This window comes from Triturus cristatus, chromosome 4_1, assembly GCF_964204655.1.
Source record: "Triturus cristatus chromosome 4_1, aTriCri1.1, whole genome shotgun sequence".
Lineage (NCBI taxonomy): Eukaryota > Metazoa > Chordata > Amphibia > Caudata > Salamandridae > Triturus > Triturus cristatus.
The window spans coordinates 611,808,443-611,830,752 of record NC_140585.1 but is presented as its reverse complement, the minus strand read 5'-3'; the positions used below and the strand labels follow the sequence as shown (position 1 = coordinate 611,830,752).

Below are 22,310 nucleotides of genomic sequence, written 5' to 3'. Positions count from 1 at the left end.
GGATTATATTACACTGGTACTAACTTGGTGAAATTTACACCCTGGCAAAATTCATTAGTGTAAAAATAACAGCATGGGAAACTAATAATGTCACAGGATGCACTGTGTTATACCGCATAATTTCTAATTTTAATTTAGACAAGTATGCTTTATAATCCGTAACTCCTTCGCCCTTTTATGCTGCTGTATCACCATAAATCAGATGAGTGACATCTTCTGCTGTCCTTCTGGGACACGCACTGCTTTCCTAATACATCTTGGCCGCGGTTTGTGATACTCATAGTCACCCTCACTTGCTTAGGGAGACCAGCAGTAGCCTGTAATCAAATGTATTTACAGGTAGGCCCACCGGGAAATAATGGTAACTAGTCCAGCTGCATTAGTATAAGCAATAAATGCATTCTGGGATCTGTAGTGCTAGTATTAGCACTGCAAATTGGGTCTGCTTGTAAGTTTGTAGCGCATTGTGTCTAAGCTTAAATATGGTCGGTGGAATTACGGTGCCGTTTTACCTGAAACTCACTATTATTTATCATCATAAAATGGTATTGGTCAAATCAATGTTATCTTTCTCAGCCCAGCTGTGAAACAGGAATACATCGAAGCCAAGAAACCTTGCACGGAGTGCAATTTGCAAAACGTGCAGATAGAGTAATGCGTAACATTGTAGCATTTATATAGCACTTTTACCACTCTGTGTGTGGGGGGGTGCTGCAGCACTTGCCTGCAGGCACGTCTGGCAGGCTGTGTAGCTGATAGAGTGTGATCTCTGTTTTGATCCCACATGGGAAGTGCTTCCTTGTCATGCGTGATGACCTTGGAGGAGCAGTTACCCAGTTATGGGACGCAGGATTTAGCAGTGTGTCTAATGGATGAACAGTGAGAGAAAAGTAGCTTAGCCAGTGCCTGTTTTTATTCTAATGTTAAGAGTTTTGTTGTCATGAGTCAAATTCCTGCAAGTACACCAAACTAAGGGGCATATTTACGAGGACCTTGCATCATGTTTGCACCACGGAACGCGGTAAATGCACAACGCAAATCTCCAAGTCATATTTATGAAGCTACTCATAGCCACTTTGCATGGCTTTGAATGGTTTCATAAGTATGAGTAATGCGACACAGTGCAAATCGCCGCTTTTCCTTCCTCTGCACAAGGGACGTGTTGTGGTGGGTGATCCCATGCAACTCCTGTGGATTTTGATGCTTTCCTAGATTTACAATGACTTGTAAACCTGGGAATCTATCAAAATCTAACGCCTCCCCAATGGAGGCACAGCAAGGAGAAATATCTTTATTTCTCCCAGTTGTTCTCTCTTTCTATATGTGCAGCACACATAGAAAGAGGAAAAAGCTTCTCAGGATTGTTTTTGTGCAGGAAGGTGACCCTTCCTGCACATAAAAAATCCTGCATGCAACCGGGTGCCTGCATTTGCGCTAGGCTGATGAAACGGCGCCAGCATAGGGGGAAAAGACAGAAATGGACACCTGTGACACAGGGCAGCATAGCAAAATAACTTGCTGTGCTGCCCTGTGCCACCATTCCTGTATATATACCTGTAAGTGTGCACACTTCACAGTCTCTGTGCTTCATGCACAAGCACTTTTAACATGTGCTGCCTGCTTTGGGGCCACTGCAATTATGCAGCAATGGAGGACAAAATTATGTTGCAGTGTTGGCTAAATTATGCAGCAAAGAAAGGCTGCTGCGTAATGTGTGGTACATTTTCTGATACTTTATTATTTTGACTTTTTTACACATACTAACAGTCTCTGTAAAGCTTTTGCCTCATTAACACCAGTTTAACATACAAGTGCAGCAGTGAGAACGGTGACCAGTCAACCTTTGAAAAGGGCCTTCTACTTCACAGCAACACAAGCCGCGTGTTTTTATCCGTTTGTTGTTGGGAGAGGAGTTGGCCTAACTGCTAGCGTGGTCGACCTTGAATCTGGGGAACCGGGTTCGAGTCTCGGCAATGACGATTCACTTAATCTCCCCGTGCCTAACAAAAATGAATGTGTACTCATGTAATGCAACTGTGGTGCTGTTTAAAGTGCTCTGATACCCGATTCGGGTCAAGTTTGTACTATATAATGCTCTGTACAAAAAAAATATCTTTTAGTTAAAACCATCAGATTATGCAGCCATTTAAGTTTTATGTGGAAAATATGACAGAGCTATTATTATGTGGAAAACATTTGCAAACTAGGATATTTTGCGATTCATGCTTGAACTTCCTCATGCAGTCTATGTTGAGTGGTATTTCTAGACATCTACAGTGCTCGCGGTTAGACAAAGGATGAAGGTGTCTAATAGTGATTGCAGAGGATGGTAGTCTGAATGGGAGAAAATAACTGATTGAGATAATCCGAGGACCACTGCCTATTTCTGACTCTAGCAATGTTTGAGTCTCATAATTTCAGAATTGATGCATTTGCATTTCTCATTGCTAACTAACTTGAATAATAATTACACAAACTACTAATATAATAATTGTATCTCATTCATCTGATAGTGCTAAAAGCATCTGCAAAATCAACAGGCCTAGGTTGCTTTAGGTGTATATTTTCATTTTTGAGTGCTATTTCTAGATGCAATAACAGGAAACCAGGAGGCATCTAATGCAGGCTTCATGACATGTTGCATGAAGCACAAAAAACGTAGGACTACAATTTTGCATGGACCGAGGGGCTCAGAATGAACAGTGCTTCCCAACATGTGGGGCATCCTGTCATAACACTTAAACTCAAATTTTATGTTCAGAAATGGTTAGAAAAAGGGAGAAGTGCTGATGAAAGAACCCTCATGAGTTGGAGACAAATGGCACCTGGTTCCACTTATAAGCGTATTTGGGACATTCTGTGATTGAAAACGTATCCCACATTGTAAATGTATTTTAATGTCATAAGCTAATATATTAAACCTCAAATAAACATGTATCCAATGGCTGTATTAACTAACGTTATAAGCTGTAACTGGTCAGTGAAATGCCAAACATACTAAAAATTGGTATGTTTTGCTATTTTTAGCCACACCTCTGACTCCGCCCACTGACCCAATCCTCTGGTTATTCCCGCCTCCTGATGCTCCACCCACAGTTCCCCTACTTTTTTTCCCCCACTTCGACCACTGCCCTAACCAATGCAAGCCCAGCAGCCCTGATTATTGAGACTAGCACCCAAATCGAAGATTACCTGTATGGCTCATCGCAAGAAGCCCGCTAATTATTGATGGGAAACGGGGCTGCAGTACTCGTTCCCAGCTGGAACCCCTATCCCTCGCCACGTTTACTAGGCATCGCGAGGTTTCGGTCCTGGTATGGGGAATAACATGTGGACCTGGATTTAAATGGTCAACACTGCATGCGGTTCTCTGTTCCGGAGCGGTTCCCGTGCACATCATTCTCCTGCTTTTAACAAGAGGAACCAGAACGTTAACGCCTCTGATTTTTATTAGGTGTCTTCCTACACCTGGGAAATCCTGCAATAAGGCAGAGAAGTTATTTCCCCCGGGGTTACCGCTCCATCTCATTCGTAACGGGGACCTAAAGCAACATTTTCAGAAGGCAAACGTTCTGCTACTTTTCTTTATTATTTCAGAATACTACATGCCGAGTACATTTTAAAAAAAACACAGTGGTTACTTGATTTCTTATCTTTTTTGATTGAGAGTGCATACTTCATTTTGAGTGCGCATCTTTTCTCATCTGAAGCGTTGGCTTACTTGGCTGTGTCCATGTGAGAACAAGTACACGCAGGAAGTCATTGTTACTTTGTGCTGGGTTCCCTGGACCTGCCATGGTGAGGGGTCCAGGCAGAGCACTCACCAAAACTTATACTGCCTTTTCAATCCAAAGAAACAACTTTACACTAGGAACAGCTGTTAAAAACATCAACACGCCCATACGAAATGTAGACCTGTACAATTCATTTTCAACGTAGCTTCACAAAGAAGAAAAGTGAAAGAAAAATAGTATGGTTAGATACAACACAACACGCTCATTTTCACGTGTTCTGTGTGCACTACAACTCCATAAGATGCGACGCACTCAGAAACTATTTTTGGGTACTTAGCAATTTTTCTCAGTTTGAAACTGCCAGCTTTGCCTTCTTTGCCTTTGGGGAGAAGAAGACAAACCTGTGTGCCTTATCACACTGAAGCATTAATGCACAGAGCTCAGATAACGCAACATAAAACACAGAGAAACAAAATCATCAGTTTCATTTCAGAAGTGACACCCAAAAGTAAGTGCACAGCATTTTTCATTATATTTGATTAAATCAATGTAGATATTATGATGTTCTGGCTGGTACTGCAGTAGTCAGACCTCTTGCTTGTCTGTGCCTTTTGCTTAAACAGTCCTTACCAAGTGGACTGTAAGATTTAATTTGTGCCCAAATTCTGTATGTTTACACCCTATTAATATAATATAACATAATCCTATATAAAATCTATTCTTAGCCTTATAAATACTTTCCCTTTCAAAGCCACTGAACATTCAGTCCATGTTCCACCGCACCAGATGAAATCTTTTTCTGAAACGCTGACAGTAGTTGTCTGAGTCCCTCACAGCTCTAATATCAGGAGTTTAGATGATTAAATACTTCTCAAGCTCTCTCTTTTACAAAAATACAATTCAGCAGCGGTTCCTACCATCAGTGGGCATGTTTCGTGAGCGCCCCGAAGTCGTGGTGAGCCGGAAGCCCGCGGGCAGCGTTTCTGACGAGCCGGGCATCATGCTGATCCCATGGACCTCCCGCGGCGGGAACTGTCGCCTCCACGAAGAGCCGCTCCTGAAGTTCTTGTCATCACTCTGCCACCACAGGTTTTGTATTTTTGTGGAAAGTAAATGAAAATTCATAATTATAGTCATCTGAAGAAACTAATGTGGAAGGTTGCTGGAGCTCCAGCTGCTCTGTTTTCTTTCTCATTGTTTAAAAACAAATTGAATTCTGCGCTTTTCATCTTTTTCCGCAAATTAATCCATTGTGGGAATAATTGTCATAAACCAAATCCAGGAGTTATTTTCATATGCGAGGGCGTTTCACAACTTTTCTCAGGCAATCTTCATCATTCTACCAACATAGGTTTCACAGTTGACGTCACCCCTTTCTTCCAAAAAAAAGCTTATCAGGACAGACATCTGACATATGTAAGATAGCTGCAATGGTACATGAACTACGGCCTCTTAGAGAACAAAATAATGTTATCTTTATTATATTTATAAGTCTGAACCTAGAACTGAGAATATTGAGAGAAGGCTGCACTATTTCTGTGATTATATGTGAGGGCCATTTACTGACGCGGGTACACTTTGTGGAAGATCGTGAATTAAGCAAATGGAAAAGTAGCCCACATGTGGTGAGCTCACTCAATACGCTTCTTCTCTACATTGTCTCCTAATGTGGTTGATCAGAAAACTATGGGCCTGATTATGAGTTTGCCAGTCCGTGGACCGCCAAGCTCATGGTGGCACGGCAGTGATGGTCCGGCCACCGCTGCACCGGTGGCCTGACCACCCTATTACAACTTTGGTGGTCCGACCACCATTGGATCGCCGCAACAACCAGGGAACCACATTCCCTGGCGGTGGTGCGGCAGTCAGGGGCTAACAAAATGCTAGCGGTACTGCTGCAGCACTGCCATGCATAATATGAGTTTCATGACCACTAGCGCTCTCATGGAGGTTCTTACCCCATGATACTGATGGTGGACATGAATCAAACAGAGCCCTACAGGGCCCCATGCATGTTGGTGCATACAGGGCGGGACATGTTGTGCCCCCCTGTATGCATGTACCCCCAGTTCCAGCACGGTATGGACCTCCCATTCCATGCCGTGCTGGAACGCGCTGTAGCGGTGCAGCATTAAGGCTCACATATGAGCCTTTAAACTGCACTGCCGTGGGACCGCCACTCTGCCTGCCCGCCGGACCACGATTTCACTCGTAATTTGGTGGGCAGGCGGCAGTGAGGTTTAGCAGTGCAGGAGCAGGGAGTTTGTGTGCCGCCCGCTCCTGCACCGCCAAAACCCATAAAGGCCCTATGTGAAACTGTGCTTAAAAACTCTGCTAGAAAAACAGACATTAGAGGTGAGCAGATTTGCAGTGTTGGTTGTGTTGTAGAATGTTCCATATTAGGGAGCTGCTTTCCTTCTAAATCCTGGAAACTAGCCAGTGTTCTCAGCTCTTTTTTGCATAATCGGCGCTCTAAGCCTCAAAAAAGGCACTGATTTGATATATATATATATATACACATACATACATTAGCTAAATAGAGAAGGATTAGATCAGGCTTCTCGCACTAATAGCATGAAAAGTATGTATTTTAAACTAAAACCTCTGTATATTCAGAATTCATAAGTTGATATTTAGAGAAAACCAGTTGATTTTCCAAAATATATTTCAAGCTGACCTTTGAGTAATAATAATCATACAGTGTTGGGGAGACTATTACTAACATTATTAGCTTGGTCCTAGGGGCACTGCATTTATGGCTGTTATGTATTACCCTTGTAGAGGCATTTAATATTTACAAAGCATTTGTCTTTAGATTACTGCTGACAACTGTGCCTGATGCATGCACTTGATCACTGCGAGTAATCATACAAATGGTGGCCACTAATGTAATCTTGTCTGATATGGCTACTACTACATCTCTAATAATATTTGTAGCTCGAGAGGATTTCCGATGAACACAAGAAGCTCTTATTACAGACAAGGTTGGAGATACCTGGATTAGATGAATCCATTAGAGGAAGTAGGGATGTGTAATGTAAAATGCTTTGTGGTTTCTAATCTTCATGTTGTTTTATATTATGACTGTAGGGATCTGTGTTGTAAAATGTTTTGGGGTTTTCTATGATAACTGCTGAAATTACCGTGATAATTACCATCACTCTGACACAAGAGATGTATGTGCCGATTGTACATTTTAAATAACCTCTCATTGTAAAATACCAGCAGCTTTATCTATGGTGAACACATAGAAATCCTTTCTCTGGTAGAATTGTCTGACTGATAACAGCTGAAATCTGAATGAGAATAACCTGCCACAGACCAGAGGGAGAGACACGTTTCTTCGTCTCGTCTCTAAAGGAGATGCATTATCGCCTTGTCCTCCCACCCCAAGTTTGCACCAGTTCCCCAACTTGGGCACAAATTGTGCTCCTCTTGAAAACGAGTGCAGCATGGAATGTGTGAAGCAGTCAGCGGGGTTCACCTAGGTTGAGCTGCACTGTGCTAATAATGGGGCATTTGACCTTCACGCAGTTGAATTGGTTGCATACACGCTTACTAGTGCACTTGCTAAAACTAATAAGCTTGAAATAATTTAATTGGTATGACAAAAAAAATCCATACGACCACACACAGGTTGTTACATATGTCTCTATTTGGTGTTCGATATTTTGAAACCGAAATAAACTCGTGCAGAAACAGATTTTGTTTGGTAACTTACTTCATCTAGCCGTCTATCTGTTCCTAGCGCCAAGAGGTTGTTGTACTCTCTCTCAAGGATCTGTCTTGCCTGAAAAGAGCACAACCAAGCTGTTAACATTGGTGATTGATGCATTTCCCTTACTATAAAATTAAGCATTGAGCATACGATACTGAATAAATGCACTTGCCTGCGTGTTTTGCGTTGGGATTTGTAATACAAGTGCTAAACTGCTGTAGTCAAAGTTGTCATCTAGGGCTACAAGTGACCCATGAACGCCACTTTCTAGTGCATTATTTGCATAATCTCGAAGTCCTATCGTTTGAATCCAACGTATGACTCGATCATTGCTCCAAACCAGGACATCTAGAATAAAGAACATACTGCATTATTTAAAGCACTTCTAATGATTGTTTTGGTATGATTCGTAGATACAGCGTGCAAAAAAGATCTGGAAATTCATTTTCATTAAAGTGCTGACAGTCAATGCTCGAAAGTGAAACTGTTAAGATTACTTTCCAATCCAATCCAAAAGACTTTATTCGGATAACACTGTATCCATAAACGTAGAGCACATACAAGATTGAAATCACAATAAACAATTAAATAGCATAATCAGATTCATAGTATATGAAGCAAGTAACAAAGAAGGTACACAATAAAAACAATTACAGAGGCATGATAAAAAGTTCGGAATATTTGAACCAGGGTGCAAATAGACTTCATGGATTGCACATTGATTTGCGAGCCCTTTTGGCTATTCCTAAGAAAGTACCAACACACATAATCAATTCCTCATTTTCCAATTTAAGTATACTGCTGACTGCATCCACCAATAGAATAGGTGAAAAAAAATTACAAATGGGATGTGAATATTTAGTCTAATACTTACAGAAAAATAAAAAGTGTAGAAGTGTTTGTCCACTCTGGCCATCACCTGGACATGGTAGGGAATCAAGTTTAGCATTGTACCCAAGGGGAAAGCAGAGCAAATATTTTACAGTCCCAGCCTGTAAACGAAAAAGAAGTCCTCTCTCCCAATGTGACATCGGTAATATGATATTGTTAGATCTGGGGGTCTAGTTGGCAGAGGTAGGTAACACTGTCCAAATAGGGACCCTTACTTCTAGTCAGGGTAAGGGGGATACACTCTTTAGATAACCCCTGCTCACCCCCTTGGTAGCTTGGCACGAGCAGACAGGCTTATCAAAGGCAATGTGTAAAGTATTTGTACCAACACTCACAGTAACACAGTGAAAACACCACAAATGGACTCCACACCAGTGTAGATAAATAAAGTACTTTTATATAAACTACACAAGACCAAAATGACAAAAATCCAACATACACAGTTCAAGAATATGGTTAATGTTAATGTTAATGTTAAGGGGGATTTATTAAGCGCACTGTCACCATAAGTTTCCTGGCGCTGAGGTTTCAAAAGAGTTCTTAGCTTAGCGACAAAATAATCCACATTAGCGTCGATTTTAGCCAACAGTACCTGGTGATGCGATAAAAGTTCCTAACGGCGCTCAGGCGTTGAAAAAACAAGCAACAGCGTCAGTCCTGAGACCCTGGGGAGGCGATGCGACAACCCCGCTGCACGCAGCGGGCGTGTGCGACGAATCCGGCCTGTATGGGGAGTGAGGCGATACTTGTATGGATTCCAAGGCGTAGCTTCTCCGGTAGAAATTTACTCGCAAAGGCACAATGCGACGATCTTTGATGTTTCTGCGACGATGTTCGCAGCGAGGAAATACGGCCCGCTAACGAGTGGTGCGACGATCTTCGATGGCACAGCGACGAAGTTCGCAGCGACGAAATGCAGCCCGCTAACGAGCGGTGCGACAATCTCACTCAGCAGCGGCAGGCTCTGCGACGATACTCGAAGCGACGGGAATCTTCCAGCTCCAGGGGCGATGCGCTCCGAAGACGAACACGGCGTTGATTTTTGCAGCGGCAATAGGCGCTGAGACGATCTTCGCAGCAACGGAAATGTTCTCGCTAAGCCGGCGGTGCGTGAAAAAGTTGCAGATCTTTTGCTTTTCTCTTGGTCAGCTTCCCAACAGCAGGCACAACTTCCAGAGGCCCCACAATTGGATCAAGCACTCTAGGAAGGCCAGAACTCACATAGCAGAGTTCAGGGGGAAGCTGGGGGTGAAGTCATTTTGTTCCTGGGACTTCTTAACAGGAGGCCAGCTCTACTGAGGCCCTTGGAGATTCCTTCCAGCCAGGGGACACAGCACACAGCAAAGTCCTTCCCCTCTCCTTGGCAGCAAAGCACCTACAGGTCAGTCTTACAGCAGGTCAGTCCTTCTTAAGTCTTCCAGCTTTCTCCTTGGCAGAGGTTCCTTCTTGATTCCAGGATGATCTAATTTTCTGTAGTCTGGGTCCCAATACTTATACCCCAAAATCCTGTGTCCTCTGAGGGGCCTTGGCCTAGTCGGAAAAAGTTCTGGCCAGTCCTGGAGCACTCTGTTTACTTGGTTTCTTCTTTCCTTTGAGTGGGAGAGGGGCAGGGTCGTCAGCCGCTCAGCAGGGGGTGGAGCCAGCATTGTGGAAGGCAGGCACAGCCCTATTCAGGCCCAGGTGCTGTTACTCCCACCCATCTACAGGGGAATTTCCCTATTCAGCCCTGGGCTGACTCATTCAGCCTCTGGGAGCCACCCCTGTCCTTGTCACTCACATACCAGACAGTCAATTCACAAACAGGCCAAGGCACACAGAAAGGGCCGAAAAGGAAACAGCCACTTTCTAAAAGTGCTGTTTTCACACACAGGATTCAAAAACCATCTTTCCTAAAAGATGTGTTATTAAATTCTGAGTTCAGGGATACCAAACTTTAATTTTCTATCTTGCTCCTATGGGAAGATACGAAAGTAAACATTATACTCAGCATTCCCCATTATAGCCTATGGGCAAGGTAGCCTTTCAATAGTGAAAAACGAAAATGGCTGTAATTCACTACCAGAGCATGTCACCTACACCAATACATGCTCTACCTTTCACATACACTGCACCCTGCCCAGGGGGTTACCTAGGGCCTTCCATAGGGGTATCCAATGTGTACAGAAAGGGAAGAGTTAGGCCTGGCCAGTGTGGACACTGGTCAGGTCAGCATGGCAGTTAGCAACTGCACCCAGGCACTGCGGTGGCAGGCCTGTGACACCATTTTAGAGCTACTCCTGTGGGTGGCACAATCAGTGCTGCAGGCCCACTAGTAGCATTTGAATCACCAGCCCTGGCACACTCAGTGCACTTTACTAGGGGCTAACAGGTGAAACAAATATACCAATCATGGATAACCAATCAATATAACAATTTACCTAGGGAGCACTTGCACTTTGACACTGATCAGCAGTGGCAAAGTGCCCAAAGTATCTAAACCAGCAAAAACGAAATCCAGCACAGCGTCAAAAATACAGGAGATAGAGGTAAAAAGTCAGGGGAATCCACGCCAAAGATGCCAGGTCTAACAGATATAGTTGGGCAAGGAAAGCTCAATTCGCTCAATCGGTACAAAATTAACAATTGTTTGTTCCTTTAATTCCCTCTCGGATCTTTCTGCGCTGTAAAGTGCATATAGTGCTGACCTGAGGACTTTATTATCTACACTCTCGGCTGTGTCCGGGTTTAAAAACAGTCCTTCAAATTTGACACTTTTCAGGCTCTTTCTAACCACGGCGATCCATGGGATATCCATCTCTTTCTCACAGCTGAGACAATCATCTATTATCTCCCTAGTAAGTAATGCTGCAGGGTTTTTCATAATGTACACTTTAGTTGTGAGAAGTATTCATTAAGTAAAAATATATATTAGGTACACATAGAATTCACATTGTATCATTAATGTACCACCAATTCCTTCACAATTCAAGCATGTAGTGTCTGTTTTATTTCTCAAATATTTTTATATCACAGATCACCATATTCAATGTTTCATAGGAGAAAGGTTGCTCCAAAGGGAGTGTGAAAAGGAAAGTGCTCGTGAAGTAGGACAGATATATAGGAGGGGAATCCAAAAGATAAACAATCAGTTTCGCATTCTAATATTCTTAGTAAACTGGTCGTGGTTCACAGTGGCACCAGTTTTACAAATAGGCCTGTTCCTCATGTAGTTACAAGTATTTATTATTTTCTGATGGCGCACAGAGATTATTCACCTGTGAAAAGGCAGGGCTGGGATGACGTCAGGTACAGGCTCACAGGGGGAGAGTGTCGACGTTTCGACCCTGGCGCATAGAGTAATTTATTCCTCTGCAGGCGGGTCTTCCTCAGGACAGGGGAAGGGGGGGACAACCTAGGATGAGGTGAAGTCAGGATTACAGCCCCTCAGGTGGCGGCAGACTGTGACTCGAGGAGTTCAACGCAGATCCCCTGGGCTGCGTTAGAATACAGAATGAGATGCTGTGGGTGATTTACTCATCCGTGATTGATTTCTTCAAATATTGCAGCCTCCATCCTTAGTATTCACTTTAGCCACACTGCAGATTCATTACGGACTGCCTCCTGAGGGGCTGTAATCCTGACTTCACATCATCCTAGGTTTCCCCCCCCCATTCACCATAATACTAGTGGACCATGATTTTGGCAGTGGAGCACTGGTTATGTTATTAAAGACGTTTAACAACAAAGGGACCCAAAAGTCTGGTTTGTATTTAATGAGGTCGATGGGTAGCCCATCGGGGCCAGGGGCTTTATTGCCCGTACTCTGAGATTTGGCCTCCTCAACCTCTGTTACCATATTGGAACCCTCAATGGAATCCTATTCTTAAAGGGGTCCAGTTCCAAAGCAGGAGCTGAATAGATTGTGGAAAAGTGACTTTACCAGGTTGCACTGGTTATGTTGCAGCTTATGGGAGTTAATGGCTGCCCCATTGTTCTTAGTTTTTTAACAGCAGTCCAAAATATATTCCCATTTTTTAAACTAGCAGCATTATTAAGCGCATCCCCGTGCTCATTTATTAATTCTTCCTTCCTTTTTGCAATGGCGAACTTATACCTCTGCCATGACAACTTAACCAAAGAATTATTCCTTGGGCTCTGTAGCAGGTCCTTGCATAGCTGCCTATTGGCCTCTGAGCACTCGTAGTTGAACCATCTAGGTTCACAGTGCGCTATAGTAATAGGTTTGGACAACAGGGATTTGAGAGCTCCACAGAGTTTAGAGAAGGCATTAATTACCTCAGGATGAGGGTCCTGGTCCAGCAAGCAAAAATTAGTGATGCTCAACATTTCCCTGACCATTGTGCTAAATAGATCGGAATTAATAACACCCCGCCACGCCAATCTTAGATTATCCGTAGAAGGTAATAAATTCTTGGCTCCACATTCTATGTTAGGTGTTGGGCCAGGGGATAGTCTTAGCCCTATTTGGATTGGGTTGTGATCCCCAAAAGTAGCGGCAATGGTTTCTGCTTTCAACAGACTGTCCTCTAGGACAGGGGAGATAAAAACATAGTCAATTGTGGATGAGCAGCCCCTCCTTCTAAATGTCGACTCCGGGGGAGCATTATCTTTTGTTATGGATGCAATCTCCATAGCGTTAATTAAGTTATGGTTGTTTAAGTGGTCCACTAATTCCTTGCCCCTATGGCAGTTATATCCATCACTGCATGGATGCTTACTTGGCCAAAGTTGTGGTAGTTTAACATAAAAATCGACTCTCAGGCAAATACCAGTTGTCTTAAAACAGTCTTTTGATTTTTGGATAGATGCAATATATTTAAATAAATGTATAAAATTCTCATTAGGTGTGGAATGAAAATCATTATTATAAAAATGAATTAAGAGGAAGGAAATCCCCCTTTTAAACAATATGGCTTGAAAGTTATTGTTGTTAGTGCATATGGTTTTAATGCAGCCACTTGCAACAATCTTAATCAAAATCGATAATCCCCCAGAGGGTCGGCCATGTTTAGATGTTGTTGCTAAAATGTTATGACATTCAAACCCATCAATGAATACATTTTGAGTAGCCCAAGTTTCTTGAAACAGGAGAATATCCTGCACTCTTATCAATTTTAACCAATCCGGTTGGTGCAACTTTGAATGCAGCCCGCAACATTCCAACTTAGGATACGAAGATCTGAGTTGGCTACAATCTTAGGTGGTATGACTGGACTAATGAGCTCTGCTACTGAGGGAGGAGATGGTGATCCAGCATCCAGGCCGGGGAGTTTCGCAGGTGGTGGTAGTCAATCCTGGGCGATCAACCCGGACAAAGCCAAGAACCTATTTGTAGTGGGGGGATCTCATTGGGGTGGGGCCTGTGATTTGACTTGTAAAATAGCCTAATGGTAATAAACAAATGTTAGTGGTGTGAAAAGATGTGGACTCATATGCTCTTAATAAATGTTCCACCAAGGAAGGTCTACGAAAAGTAATCACGATAGAGTCCCCTTCAATATTCTTTGAGGAAGAACCAACCCAACTCAGCGTACCATAATAATGTCATTTATAGCGGATGGGTGAAACCTCCTATTCCTATAGCCAATCCACACAGTTCTTGCCTAATTGGTCCCATTACTTGATTGGATCTCTTTTTAGGGTTGGTACACCAGCTAAAACCACTACATAGGGACGGGCAGCAGGTGGCAAGCTCAGGACATCCTTATTTGCTTTCGGGAGACTTCTACTCTGAGTGGCTAGAGCATTGCTGCTCAATTTACCAGGCAATAGGTTCTGGTCTGAGCCATTGGGTCTGTTAACACTGCCCAATATGGAATTGGGCTGTGAGGTGGTGATCAAGCCTACGTTAGGTGTATTACCATGCCAGTTAAGAGGCAGTTGGGAAGCTCCCCTGGTTTGCCCACAGTTGGTACTCAAATTACTTACAGGGCTCTAGCGGTAGGGGACCGGGTGTCACTAATTAAAAAACTTGTGGTGTCAAGAGACCTTCCCCTTCTCCCACCCTCTTCGTCTAAAGCAATTTGTGCAGTCCCTATTGATTGACAAGGTTGACCAGAACCCCCTAAAGTGAAACCAAATTCTCTAAACGATCCTGCAGTATGGAAAATTTTATATCTAAAAGTTCATTCATTTGTTTAGTCACCCTCTCAACAATAGTATTAACAATAGCGTCCCCAAGGTTCTCAAGGCCCAATGTTACATCAGTCTGTATGCCGACTGAGCAACTCAAATTCGTGTTAGAAGCTGTTGCAAGGTGTTCGGGGGTTCTAGAGGTGCCAGTACTTGGGGGTGGCTGTATCCAAGCAGAAAGGCAGGTTCGAGAGGGACCGGTGCGAGTGGGCTGTTTCCTTTTAGTGCAGATAGGCTTCCCACTCTTCCTCTTTCGTTGACAGCTGGGATTACCACAGGTGTGACAATATCTAAATCAGACTGTGCATGTGCCCGTGCCTCAGTAGTCTCAGGCCCACCTACGCTCCCGCTTACAGTAGGACATTTATAACATTTGCGGGTGCCAGATCCCTGAGGCTGTGGTGAGTCTTGTGCACAGATATTAGAAGCAACTCTAAATTCGACGATATCTGCTCGCCCCTCACTGCCTAAAGACATGCGCCGTTCCGTAAGTTCAATATCAACCGAGACCATATTAACCACCCTCTCGAGCATGCTATTGATACTGTCAGTTATCGGGCGTGCAGGTGGTCTCGTAGTACGCTTTCCCATTATGGCAACTCAAGGTACCATTTCAAAAATGGGAAATACCGAGCTAGCCTGTGGGCTTTTCAGGGGGTGAATACAAACAACACTCACCCCATATTCTTGCTGGATCCCAAGTTCCGTTTGAGACTAGACAGGGGGGCTGGCCCAGCCCAGCCTCTTCCGGGCTTTGACGGGCGCAGGCCCAAGCCCCCTTTGAGCGCCTCCTGGCGCGAAAGAAAGCGTTGGCGCCTCCCCGGGTCTGGGAACTATGGAGATTGAAGTCCCCTGATGGCGGCTGCAGGCTGGTGACCACTGGCGGCACAACAAATACGAGCTCCCGCGCTGCGGGAGACCAAGCCCCCTTTTGAGTGCCTCCTGGCATGAAAGAACACGTTGGCACCTCCCCGTAGCTGGGAACTATGGGGATTGAAGTCCCCTGATGGCGGCTGCAGGCTGGTGACCACTGGCGGCACTGGCGGCAAAACAAATATGAGCTCCCATGCTGCTGGAACCCAAGCCCCCTTTTGAGCGCCTCCTGGCGTGAAAGAAGGCGTTGGCGCCTCCTCGGCGCTGGCAACTATGTGGATTGAAGTCCCTTGATGGCGGCTGAAGGCTGTTGACCACTGGTGGCACTGGCAGCAGAGCAAATACGGGCTCCTGTTAGGATTACTTTTAGAAGACAGGTCACTGCAACTGAAATTGTTTCTAGCTCCCAAAGCACTGAATTTCTGATTCAGTGTTCACCATCGAGCACTTTACGTTTTTGTGAAGTGTAAACAAATAAAATCAGCAGCTGTAATTTCTAAGCAGAAGAATGAGACATCTCAATGAATCACAATGTACCTCCAAACAATAGCATAGCACAATATGCATTCATTTAACATCTAAATGTACATGGAAAATGCACCCCATAACTCTAATGATAACATTGAATTTTACTAAAGGTTTAAGCAGTTTGAAAGTCTTTTTCTCACAGGAGAATTCTAGCTTTTCTCATAACAGATAGCAAAAATATTCATGGTTGTTAAGTACTTTGCATTTAGGCTTTTAAATCACAATGAGGACTTGCACAATGGTTTTAAGATTCCATATATTAGGTAAAGGTCTGAGAACACGTCCACTTTGAGCACCATAGAAACACTGATGAGAAAGTATTGCACACATCAAATGTCACAGTTAAAAATGTAGGGCCAGCATTGGCGAGTTCAGAAGTGCATCACCTATATGGCATCAGTGAGGGATACTTTTAAATATCTTTATAGATTTTTTTCCTTGAGCTACAAAATAAGTGTAACTTCAAATACAGTATGTTGTAGGCACTTCTAGTGGCACAGAGCAAGGACCACCATTTTTTTAATCAAATCATGGATGTTGATTTCCACTCCATCAGAATCATTTTAGTTCCTAGGATTAAAAGTAGATCAAGGCGGAATAACTTTTGAGTGGATAAGGTCAACACAAGCTGAGTTTGAAGAGATTACCAGCACAATTGACAGGAAGTCTACTCCAGAGGGTTCTTCAAACACATCCATATTCTCCTTCCTTCTTGCAAGGGGGTGGGTGGAATGTGCTTACTCGGGCCGTTGGCCCCCTTTTATCCCCCACTTCGTCCTAACTAACTCGCCCCCTGATTGGGGAGGGCTCGTCTCTCTTAGGGGGGCAAATCCCAGCCCCACCGGCCTAGCCAGTATGCAAATGGAGGCAGGGGGGGGAGGGCCTCCTGCCTCAGGATGGCGTTTTACCCGGGCCCCCATCCAGTCTGGCTTCGCCTTTCCGGCCCGGGTTCTAATCTTTTGTCATGTTTCATCAGTAAAAAATCTAGTTAGTGTGTGTGAGTTAAATATATGGGCTCCATTTCTTTTTTAAACCCTTCACTGGATACTTTTTACGAGGATCAAGCAGTTTGTATATATGTAATACCACAGGAACGATCTTCCTAAATTTACACAATAAGGCTAGAAGGTCAAGTGAATGAGGATTAGCCAATTTTCTAAGTGCACTTTACAATTGCAGAAAAGTATAAAATTCCATATCAGGACGAGTGAATTTTCAGCGCAACGTGGAGAAAAGTAGACAGTTATCCCGTGTTCCCTAATCACCTATAGTATTTAGGCTTCGTTTGCCCAATATTCCCAGTATGCCGTATTAAGACCAACTTGATTTTATTATTGTTCCAGAAACAAGCCTGAGTAGAACCACCCATCCATTTATCTAGTACCTTATCTAACTGTATCTAAATTATAGGCCTTGAGTGCTCTAGTTTTAATTGGGGAAACATGACGTGCAGTGAGGGTAGAGCTACGGGACAAAGAGTGTAATAACTGGGTTTCTATTGGTAACCAAAGTGGAGTCCGACTTTCCTGGTCACACACCATCATGCACCTTGGGCTGCCAGGAGTGCAAGCTGATATCTCGGGTGGTTAGTAAGATTAAGGCCCCTTTCTTTTTGTTCATTTTCAGTGTGTTCATGGTAATCCTTCTATGTTGCCCTTCCATAGGAAATCCGAAATGTATTTGCCTACTGATTTTAAAAACATGAATGAGAGTGTAATCTGTAGCATGCTCGATAGAAAATTAACAAGCGATGCAACCATCATTTGAATGGTTTCTGTCCTTTCCCACCAAGTGATACATTTAGAAGACGAGCCAGCAAGCCTTTGATTTTTTTATAGCAATTTGCTTTCGTTGAGGAGGAGGTTTTCAAGTCTTTTTCAAACCTAGGTACTTGAGGGAGGTGGGTTGCCACTTCAGGCCGGAGGTATCAACCACTTTAGGAGTGCAATGAACATTGAGGGGGAAAACCTCTGTTTTTCCCTTAGTAAGTGAATAAACTGAGTCTATCAAGTATCTTTCTATCTCTTGCATGATGATCAGGATGTCTTGTTCAGCGTCCTCTATGAATAGTAATATATTATCATCATTAGCTGCTACTAATTGTCTACCAGATTGGAATGTGATCCCTTATATATTTTATTTCTTAGCGCTGAGAGCAAGGGTTCAATGATTAACAGAAAAAGGAGTGGGGAAAGTGAGGATCCCTGACATGTGACTAAAGATAACAGAAAAATGCTTGGGATAAATGACCATTGACCCTCACCAGGTTAAAGTAGAGAGACATAAACATACATATAAAGTCACCCCAAGACCATATTTAAGTAAAGTGGAATGTAGAAGCTTTATCAAAGGTCTTTTGAGCATTAAGTGTAAATTCAGCTGTAGGGGAGGGGTAGGATTTAGCTTTGTCAATTACATGGCAAAATAGTCTGATGCTATCTGTGGCCAGTCTACCTTTAAGAAATCCGGGTTGGGAGGGGGAGATGAGTTTAAGTATGACTGTCTCAATTTTGATTGTCATATTTGTCAGGTATAGTTTACAGTCAAGGTTTATTAGTGATATGGGTCTAAAATTCTTAATGTCCATGTGATCTTTCCCTTCATTCGAGATAACAACTATAATAACATCTGTTGCCTTTCATGAAGAAACCGCTGACTCTGCAAAGTGATGAAAGACTGTTTTCGATGGGTCCACAACGAGGCCTGCAAATGATTTATAAAATTTACCAGAGTAGCCATCAGGCCCAGGGGCCTTCCCCATCATGATATTGTGGATACCTTTCAAAATATCCTCATTGGAAATAGGAGCATTAATGCATAGCCGATCCTCATGCTCTATGTGTGTGAGAGCTATGGAGTTTGTTCTCTGCACACACCTTAGATGAAATTGGCATATACCAGTTGTAGAGATTAGAGTAGAAAGATCGAAATGAGTCAAAATTGTCCTACGCTCAAATTGCAGCTTCCCTATTTGCATTCTTAATAGCGAATATACAAAAACTGTTTTTATAATATTTCAAGTAATTTACTAACAATCTACCAGCTATGTTCTGGCACCTATTTTTTCAGCTTTAGAAATATCTACCCATTTGTGAGCTCTCATACTCAGTATTTTATTATACTCATACTGGAGGTTGCGTAATTCTGTTAGTACTGCAGAGTCTTCCGTGTGGCTCAGTTCTTGTCTAAACCTCCGAGTAGCCTTCAACACTGTTTCTCATCACACCCTTGTGAATAGACTACATCACATAGGAATACAAGGACCATCATTGAAGTGGATAACCTCCTTTCTAACAGGCAGGTCCCAGAGAGTAAAACTTCTACCCTACACCTCAGAATCCAAAAAGTTCATCTACAGAGTCCCACAGGGATCGTCACCTAGCCCAACCCTCTTCAACATATGCATGACAACTCTCACAAGGATCATCAGATCAGCCAGAATCAACGTCATCTCCTATGCCGATGATACGCAGCTCATCCTATCCTTGACAGACAACAGCAACAGGAATAACTTTACAACTTGCATGATGAGCATGGCCAACTAGATGAGAGAGAATTGCCTGCAGCTCACAACCGACAAGACGAAAGTGCTGATCTTCAGGAACAAGAGCTCTATCTGGGATTCCTCCTTGTGGCCCATGAAGCTAGGCCCCCACCAACTCTGATGGAACATGCCAGAAACCTAGGACACATCCTGGACAACAAACTCACCATGGCATCACAGGTTAATGCCTATACCTCCTCCTGCTTCCACTTCCTACGAATGCTGCGAAAAAGCTTCAAGTGGCTGCCCCACAATCCCAAACGCACTGTCACATGAGCCCTCATCACAAGCAGATTTGGACTACGGCAACACACTCTACATCGGAATCTCCACTTACATTTTTCACAGGCTCTAAACCATTCAGAACGCTGCAGTCTGGCTCATCCCCAACCTCCCTCACTGCACTCCCATCACACTTCACCTCAGGAAACTCCTCTGGTTCCCCATCCAGAAACACTGGCAATTACAACTGCTCACCCACACATACAAAGTACTGCACAACATAGGACCGTCCTACCTCAACTACCATCTCCACCTCAAACAACCCACCAGACAACTGTGCTCAGCCTCTCTCTCCCTCGCATGCAACCCCCACATACACAGAAGCAGAGCATATGGCCGTTCGTTTTCCTGCATGTTTGCTAAGATATAGAATGACCTTCCCCCAACACAACAGGGCCTCATCCTCTCCTCTTGTATTTTGCAAGAAGCTCAAAACCTGGATCTTCAACTAACCCAGTTCCTACTCACTTGCTCAGCACCTGGAAATCTCCCCGGTGACAAGGGCGCTCTACAAATCAACATAACATTTTTGTCCAGATCTAATTTTTGCTGGCCTCAGCACTCTGTAGACATTACCATGCTAACCAATGCTAAAGTGCTTGTGTTCTCTCCCCTAAACTCCACTAACTACAGGGAGTATGCAGCCCTTTGTATGGAGGCAGGCATGTGCCCAGCTCCTCTCTCCCAACCTGCCAGTGATGGCCTATCCAGGTACACCTAACCTCCCTATTGTGTGTGGTTGTCTAGGAGGAATACACAAAGCTCAGCTTTCAGCTACACCCATTCAGGTGAACAGAGACAGGCTACCGGCACTAAATGGCTAAGGCAAGAGCATCCCAACATAGAATTTTCAGAATGGCAATTTAAAATCCAACTTCACCATAAGTTAGGAATTTAAATTGCGATTAGACACCAAACATGAACTGGTAATCTCTTCCCATTTGGAAATTACACTTATAAAATGTAATAAGCAAACTTCAATGTTATCCTATGGGAATAGTAGGCATCACAGTAGTGAAAAACTCATTTAGGAGTTTTCACTACCAGAACATGTACAACTTAAAAGCACATGCTCAACGTTTTAAATACACTGCACCCTAGTCTCTGGGCTGTGTAGGACCTCTTCTAGGGGTAAAAAATGTATTAAAAAGGAAGGTATAGGCCCGATGAAAGGTTTATTTTGGCAGGTCAAAATGGCAGTTTACACTGCATACACAGGCCCTGCAATGGCCGGCCTAAGACATGTTTAAAGGGCTACTTAAGAGGGTGGCACAATCACTCCTGCAGGCCCACTAGTAGCATTTAATTTATAAGCCCTGGTCACTAATAGTACCACTCTACTAGGGACTTATAAGTAAATTAAATATGTGACGTGGGTATGAGCCAATATTATTATGTTTAGTGGAGAGAGAAAATTCACTTTAACAGTGGTAAAGTCATACAGCCAGCAAAAACATGGTCAGAAAAAATGGAGGAGGAAGGCAAAACGTTGGGGGGAAGACCACCCAAAGGCTGACTGGTATTACACCAAGGTAAGTAGAGTTATGCATGGTCTAGTAATGTAGTATCAAGAGTAGCATACTCCCCTTTTTGTATTCTGGAATTAGGGTGTAGAAAGTAAGCATGAAACTTTGATGGCAGGTACTCAGGCTGCCTGAATCCGGTATGTGGGTGAAAAGACAAGGGCCTGCTTTCAAACTATTAACATAGTCTAATCCAGAAGAGTATCCCGGGGGCTGAAAATTAATATGCCAAGTCCAGACATGAAATGTGAGGTTGGTACTGGGCCCCCTTTCCAGACTCAGGAATGCACCATCAATGGGTGTCAAATAGAACAAGCATTTGCAATGCAATAAGTCTGGCATTTGCCAGAGTTTGAGCTATTGGCATTGTAAATGACAATGCTTTTTATTTATGTGATGTTTTAAAAAACCGATAAATAAAATGGCATTGTTATTTATGCCAATCACTTAAACTCTTGCAAATGCAAGATCTATTGCATTGTGGGATTGGAAATTTTCAAAATTAATGTTACTTCAAACATGTAAATAAATAAAACTCATGTCTATGCTAGTTGCTTAAAACTTTTTTCTAAAGGATCATATTTTTTCAGCGTGGAGTTATTTATTATAGTGAAAGTTACTGTTAGCGCACACTTTCGAGAAAACATTTCCTCTTTGTTTTGAGCTTTAGCTACATGTTGAACCCAAGCATTTTAAATAAATTATTCCACATCTATATGTTGCTATGGCATTATAACTTTTTATATATCTATGCGATCTGGTTCAGGCCACAGCATGCCACAAATCAGAAGTTGTTGAAAAAATATAAGAAATGAGCAGAGGCAACTACGGATGTGGGTTATACAGCACCAACCCCTGCATCTGTTTCACAGCCTATTCTGCTGCCATGAACCCGGAGGAGCAAGCAGTGCCATGGCTCATATCTTTGGGAGTCCTGAACTTCCCCCAAAAGACCATATGCGACCCAGAGTAATTCCTAAAGTCGTCACTCAGAAACGGAGTAGTGTTGTGCAAGCTCATCAATAGATTGGGTCTAGGACCGGCAGAAAAGGTAAAAAAAAGGCAAAGCACAAGTTTTCGTTCTA

At 43.3% G+C, this 22,310-nt stretch overlaps 1 protein-coding gene across 3 annotated transcripts in view; it reads right to left on the bottom strand.

Annotated features, from left to right (window-relative positions):
- Positions 1–22,310, bottom strand: part of PPFIA2 (PPFI scaffold protein A2) — a 1,995,062-nt gene that overhangs the window by 88,426 nt on the left and 1,884,326 nt on the right. For all 3 annotated transcript variants that reach the window (XM_085652973.1, XM_085652974.1, XM_085652975.1), the window contains 3 exons: positions 7,625–7,800; positions 7,456–7,524; positions 4,652–4,811 (listed from right to left, as the gene is read on the bottom strand). In XM_085652973.1, the coding sequence (XP_085509099.1) occupies positions 4,652–4,811; positions 7,456–7,524; positions 7,625–7,800 (405 nt within the window). The remainder of the gene's footprint in view (positions 1–4,651; positions 4,812–7,455; positions 7,525–7,624; positions 7,801–22,310) is intronic.